The sequence below is a fragment of the Octopus bimaculoides genome, chromosome 2 (assembly GCF_046866305.1).
Source record: "Octopus bimaculoides isolate indiv1 chromosome 2, ASM4686630v1, whole genome shotgun sequence".
Taxonomy (NCBI): Eukaryota; Metazoa; Mollusca; class Cephalopoda; order Octopoda; family Octopodidae; genus Octopus; species Octopus bimaculoides.
Window position 1 is genome coordinate 153,883,359 of NC_142929.1, and position 21,309 is coordinate 153,904,667.

General features: G+C 33.6%; 1 protein-coding gene across 26 annotated transcripts in view; it reads left to right on the forward strand.

The window, feature by feature from the left end:
* Window positions 1-21,309, forward strand: part of LOC106874330 (uncharacterized) — a 902,231-nt gene that overhangs the window by 804,337 nt on the left and 76,585 nt on the right. For 14 of the 26 annotated variants that reach the window (XM_089347937.1, XM_089347933.1, XM_089347934.1 and 11 more), the window contains exon 6: window positions 6,437-6,502. The exons of the other annotated variants lie outside the window; for them this stretch is intronic. In XM_089347937.1, the coding sequence (XP_089204063.1) occupies window positions 6,437-6,502 (66 nt within the window). The remainder of the gene's footprint in view (window positions 1-6,436; window positions 6,503-21,309) is intronic. 26 annotated transcript variants of the gene reach the window in all.

Sequence of the window (21,309 nt, forward strand, 5' to 3'; positions counted from 1 at the left end):
TTCAAATTCCACTGAGGTCATCCTTTTGGATTCGATAAAAATAAGTACCAGTTGAGTACTGGAGTCAGTGTAACTGACTTAATTCCATCCCCAAAATTTGAAACTTATATATATATAGGTATATGCATATATATTTGTGTTTGTGTATGTGTTTATTTGTATATATACATACATATATATATATATATATATATATATATATATATATATATATATATATATATATATGGGAATGGAAAAACCCTTAAAGCCACAAGGAAGCACATTTTCACATTATACTGGGAGGGGAGATAACTGCCCCTCAGCAAGCAAGATCACTATACAAGTCTAGTTTCAGTTGAAAATTACAAGCTCATCAGTAGTAACTTACCTCCCTTATCAGTATATGAAAATGTGCTTTCTTGTGGTTCTAAGAGTTTTCCAACTTTTATTTCTAGCACTATAGGTGCCATCCAGCACCCTCAGTTACAATTAGTGACAAATGAATTTTTTCCTATTTGGTTTTATATTGCATATAACTGCCTATGTTATTTTATAGTTGAAAAACTTCACAGGTTACTGGGTTTCATGTAACTGACAATCTAAGAGAAGTGAACTGTTGGAATAATACGATGGTTTGTAAATACTTATAAGTGTAACAGTGATAATTATTTAGTAACTCACCAAATAAACACTTAAAGCTGATTCGACAGAGGCATATCACTTTCAGAATTACTGGAATCTGTTGGATGATAACAACTAACCATTAAAAAGACATAATATATGCATTAAAAATGAGTGAAAGTTATATTAAAACCTGAATAAATAATTTGCTTATACATATTGCAGTGAAGAAGGAAGCCATCTTAGAAATAAAGAGTTTATGAAAAATATTTTGCAAATTATTTTGTTAAAATAAAAATGGTGAATGAGTATCAGTGGAGTTTGTGGAATGCTCATGGCAGGCAGAGAAGAAAGAGAAGAAGGAAAATGAGAAAGAAAAGGTGACAGTAAAGAGAAAAGCAAAAGAGGGAAAGAGAAAGAAAAAAGATGCTAGCTAAATAAAAAGAAACATTATTAGTCACAATCAATAGTTTGTATCTACAATTATGGATAAGAAACAAATGTATATATGTAGAGATGTACACAGGAGAGATAGGCAGGAGTAGAAAACATATATTTAGTATGGAAATTAGATTGATATATGCCTAAAGGCAAATCTCTATCACATCCTACTTGTAGGGTGTGAAGGAAATACAAATCAAACACAGATACACAGAGACAGAATAAAATTCAATCAAAATAAAACATGCAATTCATTTTTGAAATATGTAAGGAGATGGAGAAAATATATTTGAGGATATGTAAAAAAAAATCAATCAAATCAATATAAAGTTGGAGTGATATAAGAAACAATACAATAGAATAATAATATAACATTACATATAAAGGGTCATTGAAAGATCTAAAAGGTAAAAGGAGAAAAAAATGAATAAAGATCGAATGCGATGGTTGGAAGGAAACAATGCGAGTGCAAAAGTGGAAAAATATGTCCAACATATTCAAAGTAATAACAAAAGAACTGAAAAAAAAAACATATGTAATAATGGGGGATGGTTTTATACATTAATCATTTGATAATAAAGGTCATGAAATCAAAAATGTCAAAGAATGCCCACAATAGTTCAATAGTCCATATTTTCAATTCAAGACGGAATTATCCTGAAACAATATAAAATATTTCTTGCTTAAGCATAGCAGATATTTCATAAAGTGGTGGTAGGATTTATGCCTGTATGGGCTTGCTCTTTCCAAGATGGATTGCAATTATTATGCTTGTTACCATATGTAAATGTGAATTATTTAATCTGGTTTTAATTTTGACTGACTAATTTCTAATGATTAAATTATTTTTCATCAGCAGTCAGTCGTTTTCATCCTACCATTTCTAGCAATTTTGAAGAATGATAACCCCACCCTCTGTCCAATCAGCTTTAAATGTTTATCTCATAAATTACTAAATAATTATTACTGCTCCATTTATAAATATTTATAAATCACTACATTATTCTAACAATTCACTTTAATTTGATCATCAATTACATGAAATTCTGGGCAACAGTTTGTGAAATTTTTCACCTTCAATAAAAACACTTTATTTTACTCTACCTTTGACATCTGAGTGCTATTTTCTCCACCATTTTTCACACTTGTGTGCCAACATGTCTGTGTGCGTATATAAACACACACACACATAATTATATACATATAATATACACACCACACATACACATACACACACACACTCACATATGTAAGGAGTGTATAAAGTTATAAATGATTACTAGATTACTTGAATCCATATACATTGACATGTAGTTCTGCACATGAATGTGTACATGTAAGAGATAAATATTCATAAGTATTATCATCCTCATTATTATTACTAAAGATGAAGAGCTGGCAGAATTGTTACCATGCCAGACAAAATTCTAAGTGAAATTTCTTCCAGCTTTACATTCTAAATTCAAATTCCACCAAAGTCAGCTTTGCCTTTCATCCTTTCAAGGTTGATAAAATACCAGTTGAGCACTGGGTTCTAAGTAATTGACTATCGCCTTTCCCCAAAATTCCAGGCCTTGTGCCTATATTAAAAATTATTACATAAAATTACCATGAAAAACTATTCTTAATTTAGAATCATTTAGTTGTATAATAAATTTTGGAATGATTTTCAGTTATTTACTCCATGTCATATCAAGTAGCACTTATTTACTAGTAGCAGTTACTTACTCTATGTCATATCAAGTAGAATGTAATAAACATCCCTCCTTCTTGTTATGTAAACATTTACCTCTTAGATCATTATTTGTTCTTCATTTGATCTATACTATACATAGTTCCATAATTGTCATCCAACATTTTTTATAATTGTAATTCTCATCAGATGAGAGCTAGCCATTTATTTCATAAACATTGCTAGTCTAATCAATTTAGCTCAACATGCTAACCATGCAAATGGCCTTGTGGTTATGATGTGGGCTCATACTTTGATCACAAGACTGTGATCATTGTGTCTTTGATTAAGTTACTTCATTTCACATTGCTTTGGTCTAGTCACTGAAAAATCAGTGCCAGCAGCTACTAGGAATTTACTCTATGACAATGAAATTCTAATCAGGGAGCAGTTTGTACTATCAGTTGCTTAAATGCCTTAAAAACTGGGGTAAACTCCAGCCTAATGAGCTGGTGGGCTTGAAACAATCAATTTTTATATTATTTATTCTCTTAATATAGCTTATATTTATATCTATATATCTTATATATTTATATCTATATATCTTATATTTATATCTAATATATCTTAATATTTTCATGGATAGGTTACATAAGTTATTCACTATTGTTTAACTATAACACACTGTTAGTCTTTGTTTTTATTTCTTTTGCTAAATATTTAATTTCATCATTTGTTGCTTGATATTTCTCTTTGCATGATCATGTCAATATCAATGCTTTCACTGCTATAATCCCTTGCAGCAGCTTACTGCATCAGTTGCTCACTTTATCTGTAGCTTAATTCATCTGTGCTCTTACTATCATTATGTTTCCCTCAAGCTTATATCATCTGTTCACATATTGCTCGACAATTTACATTACACCACTCACCACTTGATATTATATTCCCTTTTCAGTTTGCATCTTGCACTTTGATTTATTTTTTCCTTATTTGAGAATATTTTATTAGTCATACAATGCATAATAAAATTTATTTAATAATACATACATCACCACCACCACTACCACCATTATCATCATCATCATCATTATCCTTGTAATAAACAGTTCCATCATCTTTGTTTTGTATCTGAGTTCTCAGTATCTGCATAGGTTGGCTGGGTTATTTAGTACAGCATCTTGCTACCTGATGCATCTCTTCATTATGCTCTTTGAGGTTCAGCCTTTTGAGATCAGCTCTTACTACTTCTTCCCATGTCTTCTTTGATCTTCCACTTATGCAGATTCCTTCCACTTGGATTACTTAGCACTTTTTTACCCAACTGCCATCCTCTATACATATCACATGTCTGTACCAATATGGTCTTTTCTCTTGTATACCACATTTAATTCTTCATATACCACTTTTCTCTCAGTTCATTTGGGCTCGGTCATTCATGCATACTAGCATTACATATCTATCAAACATGACTGCCATTAAATTTCATGCCTTCATATATCTTCCTCATTCAATGCCATGTTTTGCTACCATGCAACATTGCATTTTGCACGCAGGTATCCTACAATCACCTTTCAATAGAGAGAGAGACCTTCTTTGTTTCCTCCAAAGCTTTTAGTGCTCTGAACTTTTTCCACCATGTTCTTCCTCAGAGTACTATGTTTTCAAAATATACCCCTTCACTGATAATTGAGTCACTTGAATAACAAAAACTATCAGCATCTACAAGGAAACCTTCAGAACATTTGAAAGATGTATGTATGTATGTATGTATGTATGTATGTATGTATGTATGTATGTATGTATGTATGTATGAATGAATGTATGTATGAATGAATGTATGTACATATGTATGTATGTATGTATGTATGCCTGTATGTATGTCTGTATGCATGTGTGTATGCATGTATGTGCATGACTCTGTGAGTGTATGTATATATGCATGCATTCATGCATACATCCCTAACACATCAACTTTTAATGGCGCTTAAGAAATCTCTCATTTGATTATACTTTTTTCATTATGGTTTATCTCACCATTCATTTGTTTATATTTGTTCTACATTACCACCATCTTACCTTCTTTTTAACACATTATGTAAACCACATTAGTTCTGTATTTTCTGCCTGTCTTTTATTTTTTCCCAAATGATGCTTCATTTGATTGTGATTGTTGTGTGCCATTTATATCCCATGTTTCCTTCCCAATACACAAACGGTCCAAACCCTTGTGATATATCCCCATAATTGTATGTATATGTTGTTAAATGTTTCTTCTCTCCCTCTATGTATTGATGTAGCTGTCATGTGATAAATGAACATTTAGATCATAAAATTCTTTATAATCCTTCTTTTCTTCTAATTGAAAATAAACTACAGTTCATAAAAGAATTTAATTTTCTTGATCTGATTACAATAATAGAGCATCACTGTGGTTTTGTTTATTGTTGTTTTTCAGCCAGTGTTTATTAAATGATATTTTCATTTAACTTTCACTTAGTAAAAAAAGATAAAAAAATAAAAACACATTGATATAAAATGTTTATATAATTGCATATCTATAATAACGTAAATCATTTGATTTTCTCACTGATTTCATCTCATATCATACTGAATATATTTTTACAAAACTTTTTATCTGAACTTTTTATTTTGCATTTTGTTCTTATTTGAATGAGAGCAATTATACTGAATTTTTAAAAAAATTATAAATATAAAAAGAAAGAGATAGATAATTTTTAAAAAAAGGATATTTGATGATAATGTTAATAATGGATAAAATATTTTCTCAATTATGTTCATTTATGATTTATTTAATTTCACCATAAAATCTTTTGTTCCATCTCATTTCTTTAAAAAAACAGGTTTTTTTCTTCGTTTATCATCTTTATATATATATATATATGTATGTGTGTGTGTGTGTGTATATATATATATATATATATATATATATATATATATATATATATATATATATATATATATACACACACACTTTATACTATATATTGTTTTACACACATTATTGTTTTTTAGATAGCAAATATATAAAACACCTTTATAGTTACAATAATCTGCAATGACTATACCATTTGAATGAAGTGGAACTAAGATCTTTTCTTTAGTTTCTCATTTTGATTATACACAGAAATATTTTTCTTCTGTTTCAAAGGCATTCTAGTCTAAATCATAACTTTTAATTTATGTATATGTTCAGTAATTAGAATGAAAAAGATTTTCCTTTTTTTTATTTTTGAAAAACATTTCTGTCATATCATTGCTTCATTACTTCATATCATAACTGTGTGCATATATATATATATATATATATATATATATATATATATATATATATATATGTATATATATATACATATGTGAGTATATATATGTATGTATGTATGTATGTTTGAAAATTTTATTTCCAAGATTTCATTATTAAAATTTTGTCACTGCTTTGTCACTTGCTTTGTCACCAAATGACTGCTTGTATCTGCGGGACTGGTTGTCTCGTCTCACAGGTCCTATTAAGACTTAAACTCAATAATCCTACCAAATTTACAAATATAGTTTCTATAGAGATTATTCTACATTTTACATCCTAAGTTTGAATTCTATTTGTAACACGCAGATCGGTGCCCGTTGGTGACAGGCCTACTAAGTCCCTGAAATGGACCTATTTCTGACATTCCAGTCTCCGCATCTTTGTTTGCATTGCAGATGCTGAGGACGACAGCCGTGTGGAAGATGGAGGGTCAAACAACACCTACGTACAGTGTGTATTATGTGAGTTAAGACAGCTGTCACCACTGGGCTGACATCCAGTGACACTACTCCTACTTCTACTGATAATAACTACCATAACTACATAATCATTTATTCTAATTAACATACAACCACCACCAACACCAACTCAACAACCACCGCCACTACAACTACTACTACTACTACTACTACTACTACTACAGTAATTCTACAATCACAATAGCAACAGACATAATAATTACAATAGTTTTCTCCCATAATACAACTGTTATCATTATTATTAATGCTTCTATTATTACTACTATTATTACAATTCACTTAAGTTCTTCATTGAATGAACATGTATCTATCACACATTTCCAACATTAACAAAAATTCCCATTTACCACCAGACAAACAAAACGTCAGTCAAACAGTCCAACAATCATATAATTCAATCAATTAATCAATCAATTAATCTATCAATCAAACAAATAGGCAGGCAGGCAGGCAGGCAGGCAGGTAGACAGAGAGAGAGAAAAAAAGAAAAAGAGTGAGAGAGAGAGACAGACTTTTTTTTTTTTGTAATTTTTGTTAATTCTTTGTCTGTCCAATAAAGAAGATTGCTTTACCAAGCAAAAATGGAGAACCAAGGGAAGGAAGATAATTTTATGGTAGCAATGCTGATCAATGTTCTACAGAGAGAGAAGTTGACCAATCCATCCAACCATTATTCACTCACCGATCTGCGTTTTACATAAATAAGAGTTAACAGTTTTAAGATTAGTTTTCTTCCAAGCAAAACCATTCCAATAATTGAAATTCCTAATGATTAATAACTAATGAGTCCTTAATAAGAACATTAATTAAAATAGTAAAGCATTTATGAAAACAAAATTTTTTTATGAATTTAAAATGTAAAATTATTTTGAAGTTAAATGCTAATTCAAATTATAAATAAATTTCTCTGTTATTCAGAGATGTATCAGATTTAAATAATAATCCAAAGGTACTTTATATTAGTCTTCATTAAGTTATTGGCACACTCTTTTACTTAAGGACATAACGTTCCTGAAATTCTTAACTTATCTGTTGTATTTCATAGATTTTCTCAAAAATCTTCAAAACCATTGTTGTTAAAGTGTGAAAGAAAATTTTCTATCAATTTGATAAACACATTAGTCAAAATGTAAAAGAGGAAATTTCTCTCCTTGCAATCACTCAATGTACCTTTTTCTATCTTTAAAACCTAACTTCCTAACATCAATAAGAAGTAATAATAAATATATAAAATAAATAAAATTTCTCCCTAACAATATTCAAATTGAATGAATAGATTTATTGATTTATGTATATTTACCTTCTCATTTCCATGAGGACTCTTGTTATGGAATTCTTAAATCATTCTCTTTGTCTGGTTTAATTTGTGTCAATGATTGCCAATATGCATATATATATATACATATATATATATGTGTATGTGCATGTGTGTGTGTGTGTAAGTATATATGTATGCATGTATATATATATATGTAAGTATATATATATATATATATATATATATATATATATATATATATATATATATATATATATGTGTGTGTAAGTATATATGTATGCATGTATATTTATATATACATACATATATGTGTGTGTGTGTGTGTGTATGTGTGTATGTTTGTGTTTGTATTCATGCAGTAACATTTACTTGTTTAAGCATTGATAAATTCAATTTTATACAAATTTGTTACATTCTAATGCAATATAAATAATAATGGTTTTGTTGGAAAGAATTCAGTTATTCAAATTCCCAAACAGGAAAAGAAAAAGTCACAATTTACAGATGTTGCAAAATACTTTAGATATTAAAGCAGATATCACTGAAAAGTATTAAGTCGGACATTAGTTCTGTCAAGCCTGACTAACAGCAGTGAAATGTAATTCTGGACTTAAAGAGCATTTCAAATATCTGCTATTAAAAAGAAAGAATAAGACACCTCTCTTGGACTGTACAATTCTTCTTCTTCTCTCTCTCTCTCTCTCCCTCTCTCTCTCTCATCAGATCTATTGGTTCTGTTGCATTCTCCTTTACCTCCTTCTCATCCTCTTCCACTTATTGTTATATTTCATTATTATTATTATTATTATTATTATTATTATTATTATTATTATTGATGCTATTATTATTAATGTTGTTATTATTATTATTATTATTATTATTATTCCAGTTAGCTCTCCCACCTGCTCCGCCATCTTTAACATTCTTAACTGACATATAATATGTTACTTCTTCTCATACCAACCTCTAATCCATAAGGTTGATATTCTTTCAACAAATTCACTTTAAACTCAATCCTGTCTCTTCTTATGCTTATTTTATTGTTTTGTTTATTTCATTTCACCATTTAAAGGCAAAAGAAAGAAACTGAACTGGTATTATTCTTTTCTTTAGTCCAATATATTTTTAGATAACCAAAGACTTGTTTGTATATGAAAGAAAATCGATGGGTTTTAAAGTAAAATAGAAATATACACATTGATAAAAAAATCTACCCAAAACACCACTGCTATTCCTTTACTCTCAAAGGAAATAATATATAAATTTTCAACGCGGAAGAGAATATGCATTTTCCTGACATACTATGAAATTACTAAATATATATATCTGAAACATCAAAAGAAAAAAAAGGAATGGTTTTAATTGATATTGATAGATCTGTTAAAAAATTTTGGATCCAGTATACAGCACATAAAAAATTTTACTGTTTTTTTTTTTTTTGTATGATGCTCAACTTTTTTCTTTTATTCATTTACATGCGTTTTCTTTTGCTCCCCATATGTGTGTGTGTGTGTGTCTTGGATGGGTATGCATGTGTATGTGTGTGTGTGTGTGTGTATATATATATATATATATATATATATATATATACATTTATGAATTTGTTTTGCAAGATTCCTGATGTGAAATTGTGTGTTGAAACAGATATTGTTATATTTTGGGATGATCATTTTCTTTTCTTTTTTTTTTTCCAAATAAACACATGCACTATATATTCATTCTTCACTTGTTTATTATTGTTGTTATTTTACCATAGATCCATTGCCTGTAAATCTTTTGTCACACATCTGTGACCTCTTCAGCAACCCTTTCCATCCATATGTATCCTCCAGAATGGGCTAGATGGAGGAAAAGTATACATGCGGATGGAAAAGGTCACTGAAGAGGTCACAGATGTGTGATGAAAGATTTCCAGACAATGGACATAAGATAGAATAAGAACAATAATGAGTGAAGAACAAATATATAATGTGTATGTTTATTTGGCAAAAAAAGGAAAATAACCATCCTGAAATATAATAATAATATATATATATATATATATATATATATATATATATATATATATATATATATATATATATGGAGGGAGGGAGAGAGAGAGAGAGAGAGGGGTGGTAAGAAACTTGCTTTCCAATTAAATGGTTCTGGGTTCAGTCGCACTTAAACAAGTATCTTCTACTATAGCCTCAGGCCAACGAAAGCCTTGTGAGCGGATTTGGTAGACAGAAACTGGAAGAAGCTCATTGTATGTGTATATATACACACACCACACACACACTTATATATATGTATATATCTCTGTATGTTTGTGCATGTGTGTGTGTGTGTCTTTGTGTCTGTGTTTGCCCATCCCCTCACCATTTGACAACCGGTGTTGGTGTGTTTGTGTCCCCATAACTTAGTGATTCAGCAAAAGAGATCAATAGAATAATTACCAAGGTTAAAAAAAAATGTACTTGGGTTGAGTTATTAGACTAAAAATTCAGGGTACTGACTCAGCATGACCACAGTCTTATGACTGAAACAAGTAAAGGTTGAAAATAAGATATTATTATATACATATCCATAAACATATATACTTGTGTATAAGTATGTATATATTCATATATATACACATATGCATACATACTCATATAATATGAATGCATATATATGTGTATATACACACGCACACCTTTAATTCATATATGCATACTCATATGTATGCATGCATAATGCTTGACCATGAAGGGCTCTGCTTCATCAACCTTCTTTCCCCACACACACATTTTATCCCCTAACACCTCAAAAGCACTGGTGACGGTACCACAAAAAAACCCAAAGAAACACTGGTGATAGTGTCATGTAAAAAGCTCTGGTGCTACTGCAAATAAAAAGCACTTTGTATCTTATGTAAAATGGTTGGTGTTAGAAAGGGCACCCTGCTTTAGAAACTGAACCAAAACTGACTATAGAACCTGATGCAGCTCCTAGCTTTGCCAGCTCCTGTCAAACAGTCCAGCCCATGCCAGCATGGAAAACAGATGTTATATGATGATGATTTTTGTATTTATATATATATATATATATATATATATATAAACATACACACACGTGTGTGTATGTGTGTATACATGCATATGTTTGATGCTGGTTTGACACAGGCAGAGAATGCAATTAAGTGAGAAACTACTTAATTATGTTAGGTAGAGTGAAATAATATTATTTATTCAAACATGAGTCTGTGTGAGTTGCTTACCTTCGGGCATATCAGAGGAACAGGAATAAAAAATTGATTAGCAACTCATGCTGACACACTTTTGAATAAATATTATATACATAATTATATGTATCTCTCTCTCTCTCTCTAAATATATATATATATCATCATCATCATCGTTTAACGTCCGCTTTCCATGCTAGCATGGGTTGGACGATTTGATTGAGGACTGGTGAAACCGGATGGCAACACCAGGCTCCAATCTAATTTGGCAGAATTTCTACAGCTGGATGCCCTTCCTAACGCCAACCACTCAGAGAGTGTAGTGGGTGCTTTTACGTGTCACCCGCACGAAAACGGCCACGCTCGAAATGGTGTCTTTTATGTGCCACCCGCACAACAGCCAGTCCAGGGGCACTGGCAACGATCTCGCTCGAAAACCCTACAAAGGCCAGTCAGGCGGTACTGGCAACAGTCACGCTCAAGATGGTACATCTTATGTGCCACCCGCACAAGAGCCAGTCCAGGGGCACTGGCAACGATCTCACTTGGCTTGCCGGGTCTTCTCACGCACAGCACATTTCCAAAGGTCTCGGTCAGTAGTCATCGTCTCGGTGAGGCCCAATGTTCGAAGGTCTTGCCTCACCACCTCAGCCCAGGTCTTCCTGGGCCTACCTCTTCCACGGGTTCCCTCAACTGTTAGGGTGTGGCACTTTTTCGCGCAGCTATCCTCATTCATTCTCACCACATGTCCAAACCAGCGCAATCGTCTCTCTTGCACACAACTGATGCTTCTTATATTCAGCTTTTCTCTCAAGATACTTACACTCTGACGGGTATGCACATTGACATTACACATCCAGCGGAGCATACTGGCTTCATTCCTTGCAAGCTTACGCATGTCCTCAGCAGTCACAGCCCATGTTTCACTGCCATGTAGCATGGCTGTTCGTACACATGCGTCATACAGTCTGCCTTTTACTCTGAGTGAGAGTCCCTTTGTCGCCAGCAGGGGTAAGAGCTCTCTAAACTTTGCCCAGGCTATTCTTATTCTAGCAGCTACACTTTCAGCGCACCCACCCCCACTACTAACTTGGTCACCCAGATAGCGGAAGCTATCGACTACCTCTAGTTTTTCTCCCTGGAATGAGATAGAAGTTGTTTCCTGTTTGTTTACAGTGTTTATTGCACCTGAACATCTGCCACATACAAAAACTAACTTCGTAGTTAATCTGCCTTTGATGTTGCTGCACCTCTTATGTGTCCATAGCTTGCACCGGGTACATCTTATAGAGTTACTACCTACTCCTTTTCTGCATACTGAGCAGGGCCATCTACCTGAAGGGGTTTGTGTTTTATCTACCTTCCTACTTATTGGGATTTTGGTTTTTGCTAGGTTGACTCTAAGGCCCTTCGATTCTAGTCCTTGCTTCCACACCTGAAACTTCTCCTTTTGTTCTGATAGTGACTCCGCAATTAGTGCAAGGTCATCAGCATAGAGGAGCTCTCAGGGGCAACCTGTCTTGAATTCCTCTGTGATCGCCTGGAGGACTATGATAAATAGGAGGGGGCTGAAGACGGAACCTTGGTGGACCCCTACCTCTACCCGGAATTCATTACTGTACTCATTTCCAACCCTCACCTTACTGGCAGCATCTCTGTACATGGCTCGCACAGCTCTCACTAACCATTCTTCTATCCCAAGTTTCCTCATTGACCACCACATAAGGGATCGGGGGACCCTGTCAAAGGCTTTCTCCATGTCAACGAAAGCCAGGTACAGAGGTTTATCCTTGGCTAGGTATTTCTCCTGCAGCTGTCTCACTAGAAATATGGCATCAGTGGTGCTTTTACCTGGCACGAACCCAAACTGCATCTCATCTAAATTGATTCGCTCCCTAATTAGTTGGGCTATGACCCTCTCCGTAACTTTCATAACCTGATCTAACAGCTTGATGCCTCTGTAATTATTTGTATCTAAAGCGTCACCTTTACCTTTGTAGCAGTTGACTATAGTGCTGCTACACCAGTCATTGGGTATGACTCCTTCGTGTATCACCTGGTTCGTAATACGGGTGACTAGGCTGTAGCCAACACTGCCAGTTATTTTGAGCATCTCTGCAGTGATTCCTGATGGGCCGGGGGCTTTCCCTGTCTTCATACTCTTAATTGCTTTATCTACCCTGGTACTGTCAACTCGGATAGCTGGTCCCTCTGTTAGGTCGACATACGGCAGGCTCTCTTTCTCCCATTCATTCTCTTTATTAAGCAATCTATCATATGGCATCTCCAGACCTCTTTCTTTGCAGCCTCATTTAGTGCAAGCGTACCATCATCCATGCGAACACATTTCTCTCCTACAACATCACTATTCTCTCTCCTACACTGTCTTGCAACACGAAATACCTCGAGTCTTCGGTCCTCACGACGCAGAACATTGGCAAATCTTTTCTTATCTGCTTCCCTCTGGCTAAATAAACCTGTCGCCTAGCTTCCCTTCTGGCAGATTGGTACAATTCCCTGCTACCACCGTTCTTCCAGTCCTTCCAAGCCTGTTTCTTTTGTCTAATAGCCCCGCCTACCTCCTTGTTCCACCACCACGTTACTCTGGGTCGAGAGGGGACTTTACACCAGCCACAGATCTGGTCGGTGGCTCTCAACAGGTTGTCCCACAGAAATCTCCAATTGTCTTCCACGTTGTATGATGCTATATCCCCTTCTATTTCGTCAAATGCTTCAAGTAACTTGTCTCTAAGTCTCTGTCCATTTGCAGGGTCTTTAAGCTTCCATACCCTTCTCCTCCAAGCCGGTCTACTTCTGGGCACCCATATTGCCTTGATCTCGAAGTCGCTGACTACTAATCTGTGTTGGGGTGTACATTCTTCGCCAGGGAGGGTTTTGGCATTTATAAGCCTCCCTCTTTCTCTATTTCTGGCGAGGATGTAGTCGATTTGGCTAGAGTGTCTGCCGGATTGGTAGGTAACTAGGTGACAGGCAGGTTTCCTGAAGTTGGTATTGCAAACCATAAGATCGGTTGCATCACAGAACTCCAGCAGTCTGGTTCCCTCCTCGTTGCGGGAACCGAAGCCATAGCCTCCATGTATGCCATGGTAGCCTCCAGCACGACGTCCGACATGACCATTGAAGTCACCAACCACAAAGAGAAGGTCCCTGTCCCTTGTCGACGAAGTAGTTTGCAAGAGGGTGTCATAGAATTGGTCTTTCAGACCATCCGGTAGCCCCGGTTGAGGGGCATAGGCTGAGATGACAGTAGCTAGCCTATGATGAAGCACTAGTCTAATCTTAAGTACTCTGTCACATACTCTAACTACCTCGATTACCTTATCAACCCATTTCTCTGCTAGAAGTATTCATATATATATCAGAGAGAATGCGATAACAAAGCTAAGGCTGTGAGGAGTTTTCAGGACATTAATAAGGAAATAGTTTTACAGCTGTTTCTGGGATAATATGGATATCCCTTCACCAGAGACGGTGTGAGAAGGTTATATTTAGCCTTCTCACACCTTCTCTGAAACAGCTGCAAGACTATTTCCTTATAAATGTCATGAAAACTACTCACAACCTTGGCTTTGTTATCTCATTTTGTCTAATATATATATGCATGCTAATACAAAACCTACATTGACACCTCACTCGTATCACTATCGAACCAAGAGTTTAACTAACGGTCTGTCCAAAGCACTTACTTAGTGTCACCTGACACTCTTTGGGTCTTCTAAATACCAATACTTCTCATATATATATATATATATATATATATATATATATATATATATATATAATTATATGTGTGTATGCATATATATATATGTAAACGTATATGTATGTGTGTATGTGCACATATGTACATGCATGTACACACGCACACACACACACACATACATGCATACATACACACACACATGCATACATACTCATATTTATTTGTCGAAATCTCTGAAAGGAATTATCATTTTTATAGACATGTATTTAGACTAGTATTCTCATCTCGGTTCATCATCTGTAGACATCCTTAAACATCTTTTGGAGATCATTACTGACCTTCTTCAAATATCTCTTGTGTTTTATTACATCCTAACATCCTCAGAAATGCCAAACAAAACCTTTATTCAATCTGTGCATGTATACATTATTCCCATTTTTTTTTTTGTCCCTGTTGGGGATATTTTCTTACTAGTTATTCTCAAGATTGGGACACTTCATAATTATTCTACTTGAAGTAGACATAGGGATAGAACTTAACACTCACCAAATAAACTGTAACACAACATCTAGTGAACATGTATGTTCATTTCGCTATCAAACCACAGGAAAATTAGATGATGGAAATTAGGAGCTTTAAATATAGCTTTTGCTTTTCTAGTCTTCGGCTTTGTTGTTCCTTATTTAAAAGTTTCCGTATAGTGTTCAACTGCATGTTAAAAATACTAAGAGGCTATCAGAGTCCAGCCTATGCTCTCACGTCTAGTGGACATGAGTTCACTCTAACATATATGACAGATCTGTATATAGGTATAAGTGAAAGTCAATATAAAACTTATCAGTATTAAAGCTGTATTTATACTCAAGATATTAATGCAAAATGTATATAAACAAAATATAAGAATATTAATAATCAAATTGAAAATTTAAATATAACTAGGATAATGGAGGTAATAAAATGATGATGGAATGTAAAGGAGATAACAATTCTTTCTACTACAGGAACAAAATTTTAAATTTTGGGAGATGTGGCTAGTCAATTACATCAACTTCTAGGGATTAACTTGTACTTATTTATTGACCTCAAAAAAGATGAAAGGTGAAGTTTCACCTTTGAGGAATTTGAACTCAGAATGTATAAAGCTAGAAGAAATGCTGCTAAAGCAATTTGCTCAGCACAGTAATAATTCTGTCAGTTTACCACCTTTGTAAAGAAGATTAAAAAAAAATACTATTAGAAATGAAAGATAAAAAGGAATTTTTTCGGAGGTGGTATGGCAGAATATTGTTTATCCTAAAATTGAACTTGTTAAAATATCAGACAATGAGATTGAAGGGTAGGAGGGGTAGATGTAGGAAGGCATGCAATAAAAATAATTCCATATATATATGTATTTAAAATTTGTTAGAAAGAATTATTGATGCAATAATATATATGAAGAAAGATTTTCTCTAATTGAAAATCATTAATTATATAAGAAATCTTAAAAAAAGAACACGATTTTTTGGAAAGCAGGATTCATGTTGTGTAAGCTCTTTCATTGTTTACAGCTTTTCAAAAAGACATGTTATGTGGTAATTTGTAAAGAGAAGGTTGGTTTTAGTAGTGGTGTTGACTATTTTTGGTTTACATTATTTACAATGGACGGATAGGTATCCTCATCTTGTTTGTTGTTACCACAACGTTTCAGGCAAATAGCATAGTGGATAAGAGCACAGGCTACTAATCCTTGGATTCTGAGTTCAATCCCAGATAGGGACTTGGGAAATAATGTCAACAAAAAAATAACATCAGCAAAAAAAGAATACCTCAGGAATGAGAACAGTGTACCCCATAAGTCAAATAAAGGGGTGGGTTTGAAATTCCATCAGAGCACCTGATGAAGGCTGGGGAGTACATCAGCCAAAGCATTGTGGTAACAACAAACAAGGTGAGGATGCCTAACCATCCATTGTAAATAATGTACATAATTCCTCATCTCAAAAATAGTATTTTTTTGTTTAGTTTTGAATTTAGAATTCTTATAAAATATCTTTCTTTTGCATTTCATAGTTTATCACTTTCCATTATTTTGGAAAAAGGAAAATTTTAAATTTTCCATTTGCACAAATGTCTAGACATTCACTACATGGAACACTTCTAAGCAATTATTTTGACCCTGTTCAACTGATAGCATTGTTAAAAATTGTAAGTATGCAATGCAGATATATGTCTTTATATATAATATATAATTTGTTGTACATATTAAATATTATGTATATATTAGGAATAATAGTGCTAAAATACTTTAACAATTTTATCCTTATGAGTGGATATTTTTTCTGAATACCTGTTAATTATAGTTTCAGACTTTGATTGTGCAAAAGTTGCAGGCATGATGATGAGGAGGAGGATATATATATATATATATATATATATATATATATATGTATATATGATGTTTTTATTGAAGCTAAATATAATATTGTGTGGGGGTGGAGGGTGATGCTATAGTTATTGCAGCTGGAACATTACTTTTTCTACCTCAAAGATTTGCACCTCCAGTCCTCAAGCAAATTTTGAATTCTTACAAATTATAAACTCATCATACTTTGCATGATAATATGAGACATGAAAAGTTGAGTTTTAAAACATGAAGTATTGACTCCAATAAATATGAAGTAACACTCTACCTTCATTAATGAATACACATATCTTCCTTCTAGATTACACTCACTGTATTCACACACATCCATATATCTACATATGCACACACACACACACACACACTCTCTCTCTCTCACACACATCATATAGACATGTGCATACACAGAAAATTAGCATATAGAATGCAATAGCAGTGCAAAAATAATTAAATATAAAAAATAAGAATAAAGATACCAAAATATAAACCTGTGAAATCCCGATAAATTGAATTACAAGCATCTTTCAAAGCTTTGAGAAATGATGGAGAGATAAATTACCTGTCCATTTTCTTAGATTGTGAAATCCCAGCCTATTTGATCTTCACAATAACTTTCACTGTGTTTTGAGCACACATGCGTGCGCACGCGCACGCAAATATGCACATGGCAGGCTTCTTTCCATTTCCAAATATATTCATAAGGCTGTAGTCAACCTCGGGCTACAGGAGAGGACACTTCTCAAAGTGTCACCATGCATTGGGTATGAAACTGACACCATGTGGTTGGAAAGCAAAATTTCGAAACATGCCCCATGCCTGTGCCTATAACATACATAGATGTGTGTGTGTGTGTATACATATATATATCTATATCTATATGTATATATATATACATACATTCTTTTATTCTTTTACTTGTTTCACTCATTTGATTGTGTCCATGCTGGAGCACTGCCTTTAGTCAAACATATCGAACCCAGGACTTATTCTTTGTAAGCCTAGTACTTATTCTATTGGTCTCTTTTGCTGAACTGCTAAGTTACAAAGACATAAACACACCAGCATCGGTTGTAAAGCGATGGTTGGGTGCCAAACACAGACACACAAACATACACATACATACATATATATATACACACACACACACACATATATGTATATATATATATATATATATATATATATATATATTTATTTATTTATATATAAATAAGATAGTGGTACAACAATACACCAATATTTACTGGAAATAGCAGTTGATAATATACACCACTATAGTAAAGCTTCACTGTATATATATATACTAGCAAAAATGTTTGCAGGCAGCAAACATAAAAGATTTTATCTTACCTGTAGGAAGAACATTAAATAAATGTACAACCCAGATGTGGGTAATCTCGAACCTAGGTTTCAACATTTCTAAATTACATTTGTTAATGTAAATTTGATTAGTTCTCATTTGTTAGACTTACCTAGACAAAATCTCGAATGTCACTACATCAATGACTGAGAACAGTGATGGTGCTATGTTTTACTGGGAAGCAATATTACTGGCTTTTGCACTATTTGATATTTTTTTCTTTTTATATATACATACTATATATACATTATCAGTAGTTCATATATCCAAAAAAGAAGCACGCTCAAAAACATTAGAGCAATAATATATTTAGAAGGCTTTCTGTTACACAGGCAGCTCCTTTAAGCAATATTTCAGCAACCACATAATCTTCTTTAGGATTGGGGAAGCACAACATCATGTCCCAGGCCACCTACATATGGCATTTAAAGGAGGAGTGCATGCCATACAGTATTAAATGGAGGTTCCTGAAACAATAAGAGCAATTCCTCAGCAGGATAAGCAATGTCAGCTTTGCTTAGTTGAGAGAGTAAGAATCCTGAAAAACTCACTTGATCTAAGGACCTTTCTAAACTCCAGAAGAGAAGTGTTTAGCCAATGCCCTTATCAAAAGTGTTTCCTGTTGCAAGCTTGGAATTCCCCATTTGCCAAATAGGAACACACCACCAGCTTTGAAAACTGTTACAGACACAGCTGGTACCAATGTAAGGGGGATAACTCCACTCCACCCAAATGCTTGCCAGTAGAGGTTGTTCCAGGTATTTTTTGTTTACAAAATTAACTGTGCATGAGATTTTCCTCCCTTCTGTTATAGAAAGGTTATGTGTCTCTGACCATTTGAGTCTAATAAGTCGAGTATACAGTTAAGTGCTTTATAGGGGCAAAACCAATGGTCACTCTCTGACTGACCATAACAAACAGCCTTCTAAAAATGTGTGTGTGTGTGTGTGTTCACACACACATATATTGTATATTTAGGTTGATGCTGGGAGCTGAAATTTCCAAGGGATGCAATTGCTTCTTTAGACAAGTTTACACTGAACAGAAAAAACTTGGTCTTCTCATCCAGTTTGATTTATCTGCAGAAGTGGCTGAATTCAATGGAAATGCCAAAGTAATAGGCCACAAGATTAACCTACATATACTATAGCAGTCTACAGATCGTTACACAAGTACAATAGTCAGCACGGAACTATCACTAACATTTTGACCAGTTACCATAATCGGGAATATACTGTTGCACAACATAAAAGATATGTGTGTATGTTCTTTACACCTGACAGATGTTTTGATGGGTTTGTTCCATGACTATTCCTTGTGTTGATGTTTGTGTGTGTGTGTGTGTGTGTGTGTGTGTGTGTGTGTGTGTGTGTGTGTGTGTGTGTGTGTGTGTGTGTGTGTGTGTGTGTGTGTGTGTGAATGTATGCATGTATGTATGTATATGTGCATGCATGTATGTATGTATTTTAGTTTGCATTAAAGTGAATTACAATAATGCAAAAATTATTCATATAGCTCTCAGGTAGAGTGGAACAACATTATTTATTCAAAGATAAAGTTGCATATGTTACCTGAGAAAGATTCTCATTCCTGCTCCTCATGCACCTCAAGATTGGAATCATGTAACTTTGAGTTTTGACTTCTGCAGACTCATCTTAGGATAAGGCATGATTTGTTGTGAAGCTTTTGTGTAGTTTTAAGAAACTTAAGAATCTTTAGTTTGTTCAACTACAAAGACCATAGCTGTATGCTATAAAATAATTCAGGATATTTTTAAGGCATTGATTAGTATGTTATTAATTTGAGACTGTAAATTTTGTAGGCATATCAGATTGATTGGTGGATACCTGAATGCATTTCTTCATGTGAAATCGAATTATAAGGTATAAAACTGATATTTATTATGAGACTGCATGTTGGAATATATATCAGAAGACAGTTCAACATCACTATTCAGGTAGAAGTGAATCCCATTTGACGAGTTAAATTTTCCCCATTTTTGACTGTATTAATTATATATATGCACATGGGTTTATGTATATGAATATGTGTATATACTGGTATGAATATCTATGCTTTTACATGCGTTTGTGGCTATTCCAATGTACATGTTAGTCTTGGGATGGCTGAATTGATGCATGTGTGATATCTGAGCAGCTAAAGTTTTCTTCTACATAACATTATTTCCAGATATCTCAGAGCCATATCAGAAAACAAATATTTTCATAAAACTTAATGTTAATGATATCTATACAAATAATGTATATTGTATATAGCAACTCCTATGATGAAAGAATTTTAAGGGACACTGACAAAGCATCATATTGCCCAGCAATGATAAACAAAAGATATCCCAGTTTATAAGATTAGTAATTTACACAAAATCTTTTCATTGTTTTATTCTAAGCTAAATAGCTTTTGAACAAAAGTTAATGCCTGAAGACATCATGACTATATCATAATAAACAGTAAAAGTATTTAATTACATATCTCTGTGTAAGTGTGTGGGAAGGTGTAGTGAATGTAGTCCTGTGTTCAATCCCACTGCATAGCATCTCAGGCAAGTCTCTTTTACTATAGCCTCAGTCTAATCTTATCATATGGTGATTCTGCCTGATGATTACATTAAAGATACACATCTTCTGGATAATAATCAACTACTTGCATGCTATCAGGTAGTTTAATCAATTAAGCAACTGAATACTTATCGTTGAAATTGAGAGATAACACAGATAAATTTTTATGTGTGTGTGTGTACGTGCACGTGTGTGAGAGAGAGAGAGAGAGGGAGAGAGAGAGGGAGAGAGAGAGAGGGAG